Below are 18,608 nucleotides of genomic sequence, written 5' to 3' on the forward strand. Positions count from 1 at the left end.
ACAGAGTAAGTAAGACATCTGCGGGCTGTAAATTAAAGTGGCACTTGTTACGCCTTTGTTTCAGGTAGTTACAGAGTAAGTAAGACATCTGCGGGCTGTAAATTAAAGTGACACTTGTTACACCTTTGTTTCCTGTAGTTACAGAGTATGTAAGACATCTGCGTTCTGTAAATTAAAGTGGCACTTGTTACACCTTTGTTTCCTGTAGTTACAGAGTAAGTAAGACATCTGCGGGCTGTAAATTAAAGTGGCACTTGTTACCCCTTTGTTTCACGTAGTTACAGAGTAAGTACGACATCTGCACACAAAATATAATATCCTTATGTCATAAACTTTTATTTGACAAACAAATTCAAAACAGATTGTGAACTTTTCATTTTAAACGATATAGACATGATAATAAACTATAACATCATTTTTTCCCCCCCTTTTTTTTGCTCTTCCTTTTCATTTTGTTTCTCTTCTTTTTCTTCCCTTTCACCGAGGAATCTGATGAAGAGGAGCTGGTGGAATCCCAGGAGTCTTCCTGTTCTGCATTTTAGAGAGAGAGAGAGAGAGAGAGAGAGAGAGAGAGAGAAACTCTTTAGCAAATTATTACTTTAAGTGCATTAGTAGAAAATAGGGGTGTCACGATTCTCCAAATCCTCGATTCGATTACATTTTCGATTCTGATGTCACGATTCAATTCGATTCTCGATTTTTTAATGATTTTTTTAAGACAAAACATTATATGCCTTTATTCTTATTCTTATTATTATTATTATAGTTTCACATTAACATGCACATTGCATGCTTTTCCTCGGGGGTTTGTGGGCTTTACTTTCCATGGGGGTTTGTGGGCTTTACTTTACGCGAGAGAGCGTGTAGAGAGAGAATTCCTTCTTGCACGCAGATAGACTTAATGCGCACGTCTTGGACTCTTATTATCTGAACTAAAACCGGTGCGTCATAAGCAGCTGCGTTTCTCTCTGTCTCACGTGCATGCGCATCTCGCATCTGTCCAAAGTCTAAACATACACTAAAGTAATAATCCTTACGTATTTGTTCAGTTTTATGCGTTTCATGCGAGCTGAGGCAAACTATACCTTTTGTTTAAAATATAACCCGCTGCATCTTGGCGGCTGTCTCGTCCACGTCGTGCAGAGAGCTGCGCTCTGTCCGAAGGCAGATCACTAGGTAGTAATCCTGTTTATGATATGCATTTCAAGGAGTTGTAGCAATACATCCCTCTGTTTAAAATATAAATCGCATTCCGCTGGATGGATGTTTTTAAAGGCACTTCTGAGAGTTTATTTTCCCCCACTTGGCAAGCCGACCGGACGTGACATGGGGGCGTGGCAGCATCGACGATCCATTTTTTTAATTCGAAGTTCGAGGTTGTGACTTAATTTTGTGACACCCTTAGTAGAAAATACATTTCTTTAGCGTGATTTGACAGAACCAGAGTGAAGCTGACTCTCAGTCCATGTTAAAGTGCATATGCAATCACATTTAACTACTGGAGAAAAAGATACAAATTGTGGTTTGATAATTTCAAATTACTTTGTTACCCAAGGGCAATGGTGATGTTGTCAATCAGTCCATCTGCACCAGCGGTAACGAGTTATCCAAAAATATTTTTTATGATATTAGGATCGCGGTTGGTCAGGTTGTTTGAAATAAAGATGCCAATTAACTATTTTAAACAATTACTACTTTTAAAAAATGCGGGCAAGGGAGCAGGTCGGGTACAATATTAATTTTTTATTGTTTTGCGGTTTGAGTAGCGAGCGGGTTAGTTGAAAACGTTGGTCGGGTTGTTTATACATTGACACTGATCTGCACTGAAATGTTTAGGCCATGTAATCACTGTAAATTGATTTTTTTTTTGTTTTGGTGAAGCTTGAGACACTAGCATCTTTCACACAGTAATTCTGGTAAATTACCATGAATTTATCAGAATGAATTTAACAGTAAATACAAAAATGTGCTGTTCAGTGTTCACACATGCAGTGACGTTCCGTCTTTTTACCAGCAAGACATCATTCACTCATCAGTATCAAAATACCAGTAAATTCATTGAGAAAGCGTAAGTTAACTGTGGCGTGGGGCCGGCGAGCTCAGTGTTGTAATTGTAAACAATGGCGGGTTATGACTTAATATCCATGGTCCGTATTTTGTTGTTTTCACATCTGTGGCAAACGCTGACGGTCGCAAAGTTGCTTGTAACCAAACAACAATGCGTTAGGCGGCGTCAAACGGAACCTGCGTTTCCACATTAGGCTTCACAGAGAATGTGCTAAGGACATCGGTAATTTGGCAAATAGATGATAATCTGTTTTAATAAACAACTTTGGTAAAGAAATGCGGATGTTAGCTTCGGGTGTGCTCAACTTTTAAGCAGCATGTGTGTGGAAACGTCAGTGGACAGTGCGGGAGTAAACGTGTCATCATCTTTATAAAAACTTTCTCACTGGCCTGAAGCTGTCAGCGTGGTCTGACATCGTCCGTTCTAAATGCCGGTAATTCTACATTTTTCGTTTCACACATAGCACTTACCGGTAAATTACTGGTCATCCTTTAACCTGTCTTACTGGTAAATTGGGAGCACTGATTTACCGGAAAGGTTCTGTTCACACATGACCTGTTAACTGCAATTTACCAGTAAATTACCAGTATAGACTGTATGTGTGAAAGGGACTATTGATCTATAAATTAATAATCATGTTGTTATAAGTAATTATGATGGAACAATCCTATCACATCATGTCAAATTGGAGATTGTGATATAGCCACAATCTTTGTAGTGCAGCTGAAATTTTTTTAAAGTGCCCCTATTCTGGTTTATTATGTTGTGGTAAATCTACTGCTTACAGAAAAATCTATATTTGAGTTTCAGCTAAGCAATGGCATTGGTTTTAACATTGTTTAAGGGCCGGTCAAAGTACAAATTGTACATTGCATTACATTTATAAACAGCTATAATACACACTACATTAAAGGTTATAAATGAAAAAGGATATTATAAAACAGGCAGTTCTAGTTCTTTATTCTGATTGGTTGGAACACGTTCTGAGCTGTGATAAAATACCCCGGTAACCCCAAGGTTCAGACCACATTACATAGTATCACTTCGCCACTGTTGCTATGTTGATTACTAGGGCTGGGCAAAGAAATCGATTATTCGATTAATCGGGGTTTTTTTACATGGTCGATTCAGAATCGATTCTCAAAGAGCAGAATCGATTTTTTTATGCAAACATTGAATGTAAGATTAACGTTAATCAAATTACTAGTCTTCTTCACTAGATGTCACCCTCTTTTTTGCCTTGCGCAATTTTACCAAGGAGCCTGTCATTCTTTCATTCAGTGCTTAAAATGGTGGTTTTATGTGCTTCATTGTCGTTGATGCCACCTTCAGATAAAAAGTCAGATGTATGGAAGCATTTTAGATTTTGCAAGCCAGAGGACCAGGTTAGTGTTGTGGCTTTTAATTTATTTTTATTAATTACCCACTTGTAAACTTATGTTCACTGTTATTTTAAATTAATATAGTATTTGTATTAAATCTATATTCATTGAGTTGAACCGAGAATCGAGTGTAAAAACTGTCCCGAGAACCGGAATCGAAAATTGAACAGAGAATCGAAATCAAATCGATTTGATAGCTTGTGAATCGAAATAGAATCGATCTGGAACATCTTAATCGATACCCAGCCCTATTGCTTACACCACAGTCTTTAATCATATTTTAACTTTTCAACAATTCCTCAATTAATGGTGATATCCATAGAAATAATACATCAATAAACATTGTTTAGTTATTTCGTCAATTAAAGGAACAGTATGTAAGAAATTTATATCAATTAATCATAACATGGCCCTGATAGGTCACTAAACATTAAGAAATCATTTTCATTTCAAATACTTACATCACTGACAACAGTGGTCTGGCCAGGATATTGTTATTTAAAAAGTGGAGTTGCAGCCCTCAACTGATGTTCATGTTGTCATGTTGTGTATTGGCCACCAGTTGTGAGATTGCAGTACCAGTTTTAGCCACAAGTTTTGTGATTGCAGTACCAGTTTTGACCACAATCCTACATACTGTTTCTTTAAAGAGTAACTAAACCCTAAACCAACTTTTTTTAGTTGATGATCTGTAAGAATGATGGTTTATTAGTCCTGTTCATTGATTTTAGTAAGTTTTTTGACATTTGGGTATAAAGTGTTTCAATACTACAATATATGGTGTAAAAATGTCTGAGTGCTGCCCTCTTCAGGTTGAACGGTGGCTAATGCAGTTGAATTTTCCTATTGGATGTTGGGTCCAAAAAATAACTCGTGACGTAAGCAGGTTCAAGCTCACAACGCCCTTGTTACGATCTCACCACACACTGGATCTGCCCACTTTTCTTGCATTTTTCAAATATTGCCAGTGGGTGGAGTCAGGCTCTGACCAGGGGTTTAGTTACGCTTTAAGAAAAAAATGCTACCCTGAGGAGTATTAACCCAATCCCCTATTATCCACTAGGTGGTGCTTTTTTCACAAGTTAAACACTGAAGCATTCACTCAGTTCAAACTTGTCTCTGTGTAACGTTATGTTTTGAGTATTGCTTTGACCATGGGTTCACACCAGGCACGTTTGAAGCGTCAAAGCGTCTGTCCTGTCTAGTTTGCTACATGAATATTATGCGTTTCCTCGCTTCATTCACTGGTGAAAGCCACGCGTGAAATTCTGGTCATCGAGACCGGTGTTGTGGAAATTCACTTGGAACTTCGCGCCTTCCCTTCCTGCTCACTACTGCGCATGACTGGTCCCGAAATCGCTATTGCGCAGACTCAAGACCCAAGATGTCAGCGCCATATCGGGCAACTGGCGGCTTCACTTTTCACCATTGGAAGAGAGCGAACAGGCGTCGTCCATCTTTTTTACAGTCTATGCTCCACTCACTTCCTATAATCATGTCACTACTAGAGCAAGCTCCTGATTGATTAACACGGCGCGTTTTTCTGCCAAAGTTCAAATTTTTCAATCCACACTTCAACAGTTCCACAATATAGACACAAATGATAATGTATAAATTAGATGATAATTTAATCATATTTTCATTGTGGCTTTGCTCCGTCTGTGTTGATTGTAGGGATGGGCATGAGTACTCGATTGCTCGAGTACTCGAACGTAGCATCGATGATCGATCATGAAAACGATGATCATGTGGGTTTATTTATTTATGTATTATGGATATGGCGGCATTTGGCTAGCTGGTTAGCATTACAAGCGCATCTGATAGTGAAACTGGGTCTGGAGATGCGTGTTTGACGTCGTGTCGAGCTACGCAGACCGGCGTATGACATCAGTTACATTACCATGCGTGATTCAAAAACAAACGGCGCGGCGGCAACCCGCCGATCCCGTGAAGCAACCCGCCGATGCGCGCAATGCACGGCAGCCCGCCGATCCCGTGAAGCCGGCCACACCTCACCTCACATCACTGAGGCACTATGGTTTAAAAGGATGCCGTGATTTTCGGAAATACAGTCAGTCAGATGCAAAATGTACAGCGCCGTTGAAAGTTCAATGGGTTATCATCAAATATCAAGAGATACCAGAGAGCCATACGAGCATCTTGAACAGGTAAGGGATGACACAGCTAATCGCTAAAATGATAGCAAAGACTTAAAGCTGCTTAATGTTATGAAGCTTGTGTTTTGACTGGACATGTTTAAAAGCACGCTGTTTATGACGCACAGCAACAACGGGAGTTAAACTTTCTGTACATAACTTAGTTGAAAACTTAGATGAAGTCTTGAATTTTATGCGGACAGATGCACGTTGTACATTTATGTTGTATAAAGGCTTAATATTATGTAGAGTGCGTCATGTAGAAAGCGCTTCGGTTTGTGTTTATTAACCCTTTCGTTTCACTTCATCACGCAGCTATTCCTGTAAAACCCCATTCACACAGACCTCTGGTCCCAGAAAATACCCGTAAAATTGCCAGACAAGCGTCTGTGTGAACAAAAACTCGTTCCGTTTATCTTCTGGGATCGTTGCCGGAAAGAGGACCTAGTAAGATACGCGGGTAACCCTCTGTGTGAACAAGAATGCTGTAAAGGGCGTGTCGAAGCGAGGACGCGCGCGTCATCATCACAACACAAGTTATGGTTCAGCTCCTTACAACGACAGATAACATGCATATAAACATTCACCACGAGAAATGTTGCAAACTAGATTGAAGCAGTTATCAGGAAATGATAAATGAGACGCATAAACAATGACGCACGTGCTGTAGTGAGGACGCGCGTGTCATGGCAACATGAAGTTGGTTCAACTCTTTAAAATGAGGGATTTACAACATTCACTACGAGAAATGTCAGCAAACTGGACTGAAGCAGATATCAGGTAAGTTAGCTCGTTACTTACTGCGTTGAAACGGAGATCATTCAGCAGCATAAAAGAATATCGCGTCACGTGCTCATTTGAGCTATAATAAACGAAAATACCCGCATGTCATTCCAACGAAATATATTGTCCAGCTCCTCAAAATGCGGGTTTTAAATGCATATAAACAATCACGATGAGAAATGTCTGAAAACTGTATCAAAGCAGAAATCAGGGAGCTTGTCAAATATCCACTCTGAAGCTGAGATCATTCACCAGAATAGAACTGTGCGTTCACGCGCTCCTTTGTAGTCTTATTATAAACAAAAATGCACTCGAGTTGTTTCTGGAGAGAGAAATAATATATAAAATGCAAACTTCAGACGCTGCGTAGAAGAGAGGGCGGGACTTTCAACATGTCACGTGTCTTTCCGGGATCATCAGATGCCGTGTAATCTTGGCAGTGTGAACGAACAAAAACTCTAACTATTCCGCAAAAATCCAGGATGCATTTTACGTGTATTTTACGGAATTTCTGTGTGAAAAGGGCTTAAGTAAGAGGTTTCTGTTAAAAACATTTAATTCATTAATAATCTAGTATGTGTTCATTGTTCTCTCATAGTTTATTCAAAATTAAGTTTTATTTGAGTGTTTTTAATAAAAATATTTTAATTTTCACCATGACGTGTACGCCCCACCCCTTTGATTGCCCCGCCCCCATTTAATCGAGTACTCGTTCTTCAGACCTATGGATTAATCGAAATGAAAAAATGACATAAATGCACATCCCTAGTTGATTGGGAACCGCTTTGTTGCAGACACACTTGATTTTGAGGCACTAATTTGTTTGGTGGAAGGGTAATATGTGTACTAATATAATTACTACTTATTTGCTGCGTTTTATTTTATGAAATCCTGCTATGCATATGATGTAACCATTTTATAAAAGCAAAAGGCCCCGCGAAGACGTGGTGTTACAGTGCATTTTAAAACAGCGAAGGGGGTTTTAGGCACAAAGCAAAGATCGCCTCTTAAGCCTTGTTTATGGTCGCCGCGTCCGCAAGAGCGCGTTGGTGCGCGCGGCAAAAATGACGCGTTGGGTGCGCGAGACCCCATTTCGCGTGGCGCTGCGCACGGCATTTTTTGTAACTTTCCGCGCGGCTCCGCATCCGAAAATGACCGAACTCAAGGCGATTGTGGCGATTAAAATACAGGTACAGTCATTAAAAGCTGTTGGAAAAGAATTAAAACTATACATAACTTTTTCACCTGCAAATCACAATACAATAAGAGGTCTGCAAAATAACATTATTCATTTGATTTTGTCTTTTGATGTACTGTAAATTTTGACATGTTCTTTAGTTATATGTATATAGTTAGTCAAATTAAAGGCACACCGTGGAACTTTTTGGCCACTAGGGTGTGCTAGACATGTATTTTTCACGCCTAGCGCCCCTTGAGGCCACAAGCGCCGCAGCACTGTCGCAAAGAAAAGGAACTGGCCGACCTTAAAACTAAACTAAAAACTAAACATTTAAAACGCTAAACGATCAACATTTTGAGACAACAGGGAGAAACGTCATGTTACAACTTTCTGATGAGCAACTCGTCGTGGCAGAAGCCATTTCTCAATCTGAAGGTTGCAGCCTCCGGATGTTGTATTTTTAATCTGCATACATCATCAAGACTGTCTTATTTCATAATTTTAACAATTATAAAGTTGACTATTATACTTAGTTAATCATAAATTGTTGCAGTATGCTTATGACTTGCGAATGTAATGCTCAGTTTATCTTGAAGGTATGGCGGAGGATTTTCTGTTTCCGGGTGGATCATCAAGACTATTGGTCCTACTAGCTGTCAATCAGGAGTGTTGTGCAATTGCATTTTTTAAAAAGTGGAGAAAGGCGGTTCTTTTCTAAATTTTAAGAAAATCCTCTGCTATACCTTTAATAAACGAGGCTTGATGACGTATGCAGCCTGCATATTTGACCTCCGGAGGCTGCAGCCTTCCAATTGAGAAACGACCAGAACTATTTCCTTGCTTTTTCGAAACAAATATTATTGCATCATCTCTCTCTCCCTCACCACCAGGATTTTCCGCAATGGCGCTCGTTTTTCCTCTCTTTTGAGTGAAAATTGTCGCTCCAAATCCAATAAACCGATGTGTTTAGGCAAAGACTTTAGGTCTGCCGCTTTGTAATACGTCACGCGAGTGACAGCGGAACGCAGCAAATGAGGAAGAGAGAAGAGAGAAACGCTCAGATCTGATTGGTGAATGAATAGGGTTTGGTTTTACACTGTGAGCAAGTTTGACTGCTGTAGCATCCTGGATTGTAATGTAAATATCATAGACACAGTCAAAGAAAGGTAAATACGTGAACACAGCATCTGAATACAGGGAACTATATGCAAGATAATCGCCGTCATTTATAAAGAACATCGCATTTATGTAAGAATCAAGATCGTGAGTTTATATAAAAATTGCCTTAAAGGGGAATCGAACCCGGGTCACCCGTGTCATAGGTCCGTGACATTAATACGGTGCCACAGAGTCATTTAATAGAAGTTGCACTCTACACTCCTTAAGTAGCCTCCAGCCAAATTCACGTTAAAAATAAATTGTGTGGAGAAGGTGACGTATGCCGTAAAGCAGTCGAATTTTGTAGTTTTTTTGTGCTCTGGTTACTACCAGAAACCCTAAGTTTTGAAATACGAGTAAAAGTGATACAGACCCCGTCAGGCTATTGTAGACATGTCATTCAACCTATTTAAAGTCGATGTACTATGACAAGGGTCTTGAAAATTTATTATGAAGGTTGAAAACTTACATGGTGTCACTTTAAGAAACTTTTGTTAGTTTAAAAAATATATTAGAGTGTTTCTCTTTTTTAATGGTTTCATATTCCAATAATTTTGATGAACAACTTTCACCATCTTTATTAAGTGCAGGTACCATGTTTACTAATTTATTAATCACTTTCAATGTTTGTGGAAGAGGATTGATTCATTCACAAATCCTGTTCACTGGGATCAGCTAGAGTGTAGAGACTAAATAATTAGATAACATGTCTATTTCTCAAGGAAGACGTAGATAACACAGGGCTCCAGACTGCCACCAAATGGTGGCATTTTGTCACCAAAATTTGAGAGTGTGCCACTGAATTTTACATTCAGCCACACATGTGCAACCAGTAAAGGTGACCTTTTTTTGTGATGTGATACTGAATTTGAAAACAGCATATTGTACTTTCTGCATCTATCATTAAAGTATTTATTAGTAATACAGTGGAAATTGGTAGAAATGTGAATGTTTGGTCAGCATGTTGATTTATGGTGTGTGATCCTAAATTGTCTGGTTGTGCCCCTAAAATTTTCAGTTGGGGGCCACTGTTCTCCTAGTAAAAAAAGTTAGTCTGGAGCCCTGTAACAGCTTTTCAACTTCAGTCCTGTTGTAAAATTATGACAATAATTACGTACTCCTCATTAATATGTTTACTCCAAAGCAAACATAGTTTTTCTGACAGAAACCAATAACAATAAAGCATGAAACACAAACCTGAAGAATCTGGCACTGTCGGATCAGTATGGACTTGAGACCTGGCAGTTGGAACAACAGACTTCATCTTTTCAATCCCCTGATTTAAAAAATTGCACTCATCTTTAAGCAAGGAGATCTCGGCTTTTAAAGTAGAAATCTTACCTATTAGAGAAAAATTAGAGAAAATTTAGAGGTTTTATTACTCTTTCAATGTCTTTTCGAAAACCCATAATTTGACTTCTTTCTCATTCTTCATAACATCAAATCATCTCTGGTAATGTAAATTTTCATTCATACACTTAAATTGTTAATATGTCCAAACATAATTGAGCCACTTACATTGCAGCAATGTTCTTGTACGTAGTTTGTCAAAAATACATTTGCCTTACAAATGAATGGCACAATAATAATTGTATATAAATTAAGCTTGCATTGTATCGAATTTCCACTTGTGAAAATAAAAACAGTCCACGTTTAGGTGACACTAAAAAACAGGAGTCGTAATGGTGTAATAACACCAGGTAACAGGTTATATGTGTTAGCTGTTCACAAAGCTCAGGTGTTAAAAGTAGCTAATTACTATCAAAACTTATATAGAGGGAAAGGTTCTTCTCTTACATTGAAGTCCAGTCGAATTTTTCTTCGATAAGGTGGCGGTGCTTGTCTCGCTGCTCCCACATGCGACCTCGGCCTTTTCCTCCACCGCCCTGTATTTGGCTGGTTTTAATATATTTCTTTTGGTGCGTTTCATCTTTGACAAAAACAATCAAATATTGATAAAAGCCAAAAACAAATTAAACAGTTAACGTTAGGTGATCATAAATGTAATCGAAATACCTACTGTCTTAACGTATCCTGTCCTCCTGCTGCGCGCACATGTGTGAAGTTTGCTGGGAATCGATTAAAAAAAGATTCACTGTTTCAGAGTCGCTATGAATCGCGAAGACTCACTAAGCTGGGAATCGCGGTTACGCCCACTGAGTGGTAAAAGACAAAGCGGCAGCATTTGTGTACAATGTGAAATCAGCAAAAAAACACGGGGAAAACGCGTCTAAATTGGAAAAGGCTGTTGTTAGATTGTTGCTAGGTTCACTATCAAGTCCAACAAAATTTAATTTTTGCTGCTAATTTTCAGTTATACTGACATTTTCGCGACCACCGCTAGAACAGACAGCCATTTGTTGAATTTGCCACTCATAGGAGAAGTGAATCAGTAGCAGTAACTTGGCATATGTCAGGGATGTAAAATTTTGGGATAAAAAAATCATATAAAAAGTACATGAAATACATTTAAATGAGTACCCTGATGTGTAATTGCAAAGTTTTGTCAGTGAGTCTTCATTAAATGCAGGGTATTTGATCCAGAAACATTTTATTTATGCTGGTTAAAAGTCTCCTCACACACCCTATTAGCAATCACTATATTAAAGCGTAACTAAACCCTAACCAATTTATTTTAGTTAATGTTCTGTAAGAATGATGCTTTATTAGTGCTGTTCAATGATTTTATTACGTTTTTACATTTGGAAAGTGTTTCAATACTACATATGGGGTAACGTTTGAGTGCTGCCCTCTTCAGGTTGAACGGTGGCTACTGCAGTTGAATTTTTCTATTGGATTGTGGGTCCAAAAAAAATGACTCGTGACGTAAGCAGGTTCAAGATCACCACGCCCTTGTTACGATCTCACCACTCACAGTTCGTCCCCTGTATCCTTGGGATCTGCCCACTTTTCTTGCTTTTTTCAAATTAGTGATGGGCAGTCCGGCTCTTTCCATAGTTTCGGCTCTTTCGGCTCAAGCTCCGGCTCTACATTTTAGTGATGGCATTCCGGCTCTTTTCATAGATTCGGCTCTTCTGGCTCGGCTCCCTTAGAAGAGCCGGCTCTTAAGGTCCCACCCCTGCCCGCGTCTGAGGATTCGGCTCTGCTCGTTCATTACAAAGAATCAGCTCTTAGAACGGCTCGTTCGCGAACGACCCATCACTATTTCAAATATTGCCAGCCCAGTTTGTGGAGTCAGGCGGTTTTTTGCATTGTTTGTTTTGGTAAGGTAGGTAACTTAACGCGATAAGTTTGTATTAAGATGGATTCAGATTCTTCTTTGATAAAACATTGTTTTGTTTATGAAATTTGTGTTCGTTTACGGATTAGTGTAACGATATAACTTAGTTACTACGTCTACACAACCGAAAGTGTGCTTTAACTAATTCTGATGTAAACCAGTTGTTTCTGTTGGTTATTTTGGGAATGTTATTTACTTTGTACTGTAAGTTTTTGTTACTGGTGAATGAGACATGACATGTGGACATCTGATCTGTGCGTGTTAATGTGTTTTGAACAACATAAAAGACTTTGGATGGCGATTTGAGCGGAGGGTGGGGTCGTTATTTCATTGCTAGTCGGCTACCGTTAGCTTTTTCAAAATTAACGTTACATACCCTAAACATCCATTATGATGAGTCTTGTGTTCTACAAAGGTGGGATGATTTAATAGTGTTAGGCAAGACAAACATATGTCAGGAAAAGCAATGTCTGGCCATATGCAGAGGTGTAAAAAGTACTTCAATATGTTACTTAAGTGAAAATACAACTACTAAGTAAGTGTAAATTTTACTTAATTAAAAGTAAAAGTATCTGGCCAGAATCATACTTAAGTAAAAGTAAAAAAGAACCACATTAATTGAGAAGTAATTGTACTTGAGAATTAAAAAGTGAAAGGAAGAATGAAAACAAGAGATTCTTGGTTAAACTTCTAATCTCCTAAAACATGAAGTGAATGAACCACATACAAGGTTTTATCTTGCTTTACAACTGTTTGTATTTAATTGTATTTAATTATCAAACTATACGAGTTGTGAAACCTTGAATTTAACTTAAGCAGAAGCTGATTTAAAAAATTGTGAGTACCTGAATGGTTTTTATATGCAATAGTTCTAGTGTATGTTTTATGTTTGTTCTAAGAATAGACAGATATGACCTCACTGAAATTCCTAAATTACAACAATCCAAAACAACGTTTTGACGCAATGAATACACAAATGCACAGGTACAATGGCGTTCTATGCTTTTGGCATGTGTAATGTAAACCATTAGAATATCACCCTCAGGCTTAACAACGCAAGGACATTAGAATTCTGCCAAAAGTGTGTATGATGTATTAGCAATTAGAATATAAAGCCTTACATTGACATCATAATTCGCGTTAAGATCCAGTGTCTTCCCCACCTTAATTTTTGGCTAGGAGCCGCTACTATTACGCATCGATCTACAGTGAAAGACTCGTTGTCAGTTTGATGATCATAAAGGTCACTGTCAACTTTAGCATTGCCACTAATCTATCTAATCTTGTTGATTTTTGTTACAGGCTTGTGTTTCTTCTGTTTTCGGGTTTTTAGTATCAGGACTGCATTTACTTTTTGTTGTTAACACATTTCCAGGTAAGCCAGTTTCCTTAAAGTTGATTCTAATGTAACATTATCTGATATTGTTTGACGATAATATTATACATATATAACTATTATCTACAACCTAAATTTGTTGTTTCAACATGCAAAAATTATGATTATCAATTTAAGTAAACAAACATGCACAATTTTATTTTGTTGGTCACACTCCCCATCTAAAATGTGATTCATAATGAGATGGCCTAGTGCAATTTTGAAAATGGCCAATTTTAAAGTTATGCAATGATCTACATGAGATTTGATGATTACAATAATAAATGTAGGCATTATTTTTGTCTTCTATAGCCATGGGCAGGTTAATGGCAGAATTGGTCCACAAAATGGAGAAAGGAGGAAGAAAGCTGATTAAGTGGTTGCAGAAAAAAAGGCTACTTGCACCAAAGATGAAGTGCCCTGCTTGTAAGCACCACATGAAAATGGCAAAATCAGGCTCTACAAGACTTGGTTATAGGTGGTAAGTATATAAGTAAATGTGTACATGATTTGCTTAGTTGTGGAATATTGATTTCCCTTTTCATGTATTAGTGCCCACAGTTTAGATAAACAGTGTGCATGCTACATCAGTTTTTCTAATTCTGACACAATGTCATTGTATGGTGACGTATCATGATCTGTCCTTCATAAGGTTACAGATATAGCCAAAATTATTAATTAGATGAGTGTTTAGAAGCAAGGTGTCTATAGTAAAAATATTATGCTGTGGAAGATTTTGATTGGATTGCACAAAACCAAGAAATCAACCCCCAGGATTAAGATCTGTCCATACTGGAATAACCAAACCTGTTCATTCCAAGTAGAGAGAGAAACATACACACACACACACACAAATAATAAATATGTATTTACAACATTGTAGTAACGGTTATGTTTGTATGCAGTATATCAGTGAGTATATTTTTCCTCTAACCCTGGCAATATATAAGCAGCTAGGCTATAAGTAAGCAATAAGGTACGAGAGGCTGTGCTGTATCGTGAATAAGTAACGGCTGAAGGGCGTTGTTAGGCACGACGCGAAGCACACCTGTTGAATAAAGCACACCTGTTGACCAATCAGAATCAAGGATTGGAACAAGCCGTTTTATAAAAATAATAATAAAACGGTTAGTTCCAATCCTTGATTCTGATTGGTCAATAGGTGTGCTTTATTCGCGATAAAACACGCTTCACCCAACAGTTCTGTTTATCACTGCGCCCTTAGCAACACCCTTAGCAACCACACGTATCGGTTTGTTGTTTTTATTTGAGCTTTCATGCATATTACACATTGGAACTTTGTTGTTAACAGTCAGGGACTATTTTTTCTAGTGGAAGGAATGCTTTTTATTGATTTAACTTCATGAAAGTTGCACTAATATTTTTTTAACTTTAACATTGTGTGGTAACCGTTTAATAAAAGCAATAAGGTACTTGAGCCAAGTGCTGTATCGTGAATACGTAACGGCTGAAGGGTGTTTCGCGTTGTGCCTGCAACCCCTTCGGCCGTTACTTATTTCACGATACAGCACAGCCTCTTGTACCTTATTGCTTACAGACATATTATTTATGCATGCGTGTCAGACAGAACAGTGTTAGGAACAGAGAGTTGGAAATTTTGTATCTGTCAGTGGAAACTTAGTTCCTTAGTGCACAGGCAAATATTGCTCAGATTTGTCATATGTGTCTAAACATTGTGTGGCACTGTCTGTATAGATCATGATTTTGGACTTATTTAAATATTATTTTTAATTTAAATTGTGGATTTTCACCACCATAGAGTTGATTTTTCATGAATACATACCTTATTGTCGAAAGAGATGCAGCTCATACAAGGATAGCTTATTTGTGTAATATGATATAAACATAAAACAATATAAACTCTTTGAATCCTTGTTAAGGTTTATCTAAGTTTTATGCAATATCAAATGGTATGTTTTTATTATTAATATTATTTTCACATTTTTGTTTAATGATTTCCACAGGAGGTGTCGAAGAAGCTGCCACGGGGACATTTCAAGAACCATAAAGAAGGGTTCAGTTTTTGAAGGTTCACACATGGATCTGTCAACCTGGCTCAAGATTATGCACAAGTAAGCTTTTTATTTTTATGAATGGACTTCAATGCATTTTTAGCATTTTTATGTGAAACAATAGTTATATTTTTACCTTTAGAGAATTGTATACTTTAGCTCAATTTGTCTCACAACCCTCTGACACAGCACATTCATTAAATATTATTTTTAATTCAACAATCACTAGATACATTATATGTGTATGGATTAACAGTATTCATTTTGAATTGTCAGTTTTGCTCAAGGTCTCAGAAAAAGACATGTGGACATGATTGAGGAAGGGGTTATTGGAAGCAGTGCATCAATCACTAAAGTGTATGATACACTTCGCCACTGCTGCGTTACTGCCATTCAACGACTTAAGAAGAGAAAAAAGATGAGAATTGGTGGTAGACACTCTTTTGTTGTCATTGATGAAAGTAAATTCTGCCACAAAAGAAAGGTACAACACTGAATGTCAGATGATGTTGACAAGCGGGATAAAAATATTTAAAAATAATTTTCTTCCATTAATTAATAATAACATGGCTGTTTCATTTTTATTTGACTATTTGTAGTACAACCGTGGACGATTTGGGAGAGCCTGGAGACGACAACGTACATGGGTCTTTGGATTGCTGGAGGTGAGGGCTGCACGTCGAAGACCAGTTTTGAAGTTGGTCAAAAGCCGTTCCAGAAGGCATCTGCTACCCATTATACAAAAGTATGTAAGAACTGGGAGTCAAATTCTCAGTGATAGCTGGAGAGCATACAATACCTTGCAACAGCAGGGTTACATTCACTATCAGGTGAATCACAGACGCTTCTTCGTCCATCCACAATCGGGCGCACACACACAGCACATGGAGCGTGCATGGCGCTCATATAAAGAAAATATATATCGCTACAGGGGAAACCTCACTGAACATTCATTACAAAAAAATCTTTGTCTCATTGAGTGGAACTATTGGCTTGGGAAGAATCACAGACATGGACCCATTGGCCGCATACTTCATGACATTAAAAAGGTTTATAAATTTAAATGAGACAAAACAAGACCGGTCATGACCAGAAGACAGTTGTTCGTCCTTGTGTGATGTTTTTGTAGGGTGGCCTTTCGTTTGGACTTTAAGCCACTTCATTTAATCTTGAATTCTGCATGGACAAAAGAGCAGGATTTTATATAAAGTGCTGTTGTCGCTTGAGCTGCTGCAGAAGGTGAACTTCTGCGTTAAGAATTAAAAATTTGATTTTATTTACTTTTCGCATTCATTATTTGTTTATTTATGTATTTCTTTTATTATAGAAGTCCAGAAATGTTATGCAAGGTTCATCTCAGTTGTCAGTTTTTTAAACATACATCACAATGTCTTGAATAAATACAAATATTGTGAGCAAACACATTTTTGCAAAATTTGAATATTGTTCATTTATTTCAGTAATTCAATTTAAAAGGTGAAACTTATATATAGACTCATTACCTGCAAAGTGAGATATTTCTAGGAATGGAAAAATTGTATTGTAGTTGCGAGTACACCTGAGTATTATGCAATTATTCTTGCCTCAGTAAGTACCGCAAAGTGTCCTCCTTTTTGGTGTTATGGTAATGGCCACCCTGTGTTCTCGGTTGTAATCATTATACATGTACTGTACAAAACTTTACTCACCCCAGTTAAAATGTTTGGTTAGTGTTATTTCTTGTACTAATTTTTTATAACGTTGTTTTTTACTTAAAATGCCAAATTACAGTAAAGTTGTGTAAAAACCAGAAATTATGAGTGTAATTTCATACACCATACAAACCTTTAACATGACATTTGAATCCTGGCATTTGAATTGTGATGTCTACACTTGTTGTTTATAAGTATGTGAATATTGCATTCATATACAAAATGAGTAAAGTACAGTGTTACACTAGTAAATTTATAGAAATAATAAACAGGCACAAGGCATGTTAATATAAGTTGCTTTGGTCTGTTTTATAGATTTTAGTCAAAGTGCAGTTACTTTTGAATACTTAAGGTCAAATAATAAACTCAGATTTAACTGGATGTTAACACTTTCTGCTTTAACCTAGAGACAGTTTCTTCAATTGAAACTGTATTATTCCAATACATTACAATTATTTAATTTTTTGGTTTAAAACCTTTTAAACATAGTTTAAAGGTATTTAAACATTTAGGTAAAATCGTTGCCCCCTGCTGGACATTATTTGATTACATGATTAGTAGTTGGAACGAGATCATGGAAACGCCAAAAAATATAATTGCGTTGCTGCGTGAGTCACAGATTCGAGGGGTAGGTCTGCATATTTTGCGCGAAACAGTCTGGGAAAACAATGATGAGGGAAGCGATATTACGCATTTTCTCAAAGTGAGGATTCCAGGAGACCGTGGTGAGTCCGTGATCCCCGTACTCCGGCCCACAGACATCGAAGCTTTGAAAGCAGGTAAGACGTTTTCTACACAGAGTAACACGTGCGTTGCTTGCGCTTTTCATTTTTTGTGTGCTCTAATTTAACTGGATGCAAAAAAAAATGTTTTTATAAAATGTACTTTGAAATAATACATTTTTAAAAGTGAGATAGACAAGTTGTGGCATGTCATTGCAGCAGAAACAGTTCGTGAGGCCATTCCGGTTGACGACAATCGGTGAGTAAAATTTTGTTAGCCTTAGCATTTCTATATCGAATGTTGTTAAGAGGTTACATTAGCAACAGCAGATAATACAGTAGTGTTTATGATATTATATTTTTTGTTGTACCACATTATTTTAATTACTAATTAGCCGTTGTATGTTGTCTACGTTACATGCAATTAACGTTACCTAAATTAGGTTGAGTTATCATGATTCATGACAGCAACTGTAAAGTTGCTTACTCCAGTAAGATAAGGCCAACTGGTTAGTGATTAACTTAACAGTTTCAGTCTTTTCAGTAGATTTACGATGGGGGACAGTGCACAAGACAATCCAGAATACTCCACAGAAGGTAAACAAGATGCTAATTTACATGTATTTCCAAGAACAGTACGCAATGCCACTACTTATTGTTATTATTATTATTATTATTGTTGTTAGCTGTGTCTGAAACGGCTCCCTATCCACTATATAATGCACTATATCGGGTGTCGGCCATTTTGTAGTGGTGTCCGAAACCCCAGTGAACAACTTTATTCCCCACATTCATTCACTACTTTTTACCCACAATGTA

General features: G+C 37.5%; 1 protein-coding gene and 1 long non-coding RNA gene across 4 annotated transcripts; one reads left to right on the plus strand and one right to left on the minus strand.

Annotated features, from left to right (window-relative positions):
* Positions 1-312: 312 nt before the first annotated feature.
* LOC141365389 (uncharacterized) lies at positions 313-10,813 on the minus strand. Of its 2 annotated transcripts, none has more exons than XR_012370627.1 (4): positions 10,748-10,813; positions 10,525-10,657; positions 9,925-10,068; positions 313-531 (listed from the first exon to the last, which is right to left on the minus strand). It is a non-coding gene; the product is annotated as an uncharacterized lncRNA (long non-coding RNA). The 2 variants fall into 2 exon arrangements; XR_012370628.1 differs by having other exon boundaries at positions 10,744-10,794.
* Positions 10,814-11,944: 1,131 nt separating this feature from the next.
* LOC141365385 (uncharacterized) lies at positions 11,945-16,516 on the plus strand. Of its 2 annotated transcripts, XM_073869856.1 has the most exons (5): positions 11,945-13,343; positions 13,656-13,824; positions 15,329-15,436; positions 15,653-15,860; positions 15,976-16,515. In XM_073869856.1, exons 2-5 carry the CDS (start codon positions 13,658-13,660, stop codon positions 16,441-16,443), a joined length of 951 nt encoding a protein of 316 aa, XP_073725957.1. In that variant the 5' UTR covers positions 11,945-13,343; positions 13,656-13,657; the 3' UTR covers positions 16,444-16,515. The 2 variants fall into 2 exon arrangements, with proteins under 2 accessions (XP_073725957.1, XP_073725958.1); XM_073869857.1 differs by lacking the exon at positions 11,945-13,343 and having other exon boundaries at positions 13,502-13,824; positions 15,976-16,516.
* The last annotated feature ends 2,092 nt before the right edge of the window (positions 16,517-18,608 follow it).

Source organism: Misgurnus anguillicaudatus, chromosome 1, assembly GCF_027580225.2.
Source record: "Misgurnus anguillicaudatus chromosome 1, ASM2758022v2, whole genome shotgun sequence".
In the NCBI taxonomy this organism is placed as follows: Eukaryota; Metazoa; Chordata; class Actinopteri; order Cypriniformes; family Cobitidae; genus Misgurnus; species Misgurnus anguillicaudatus.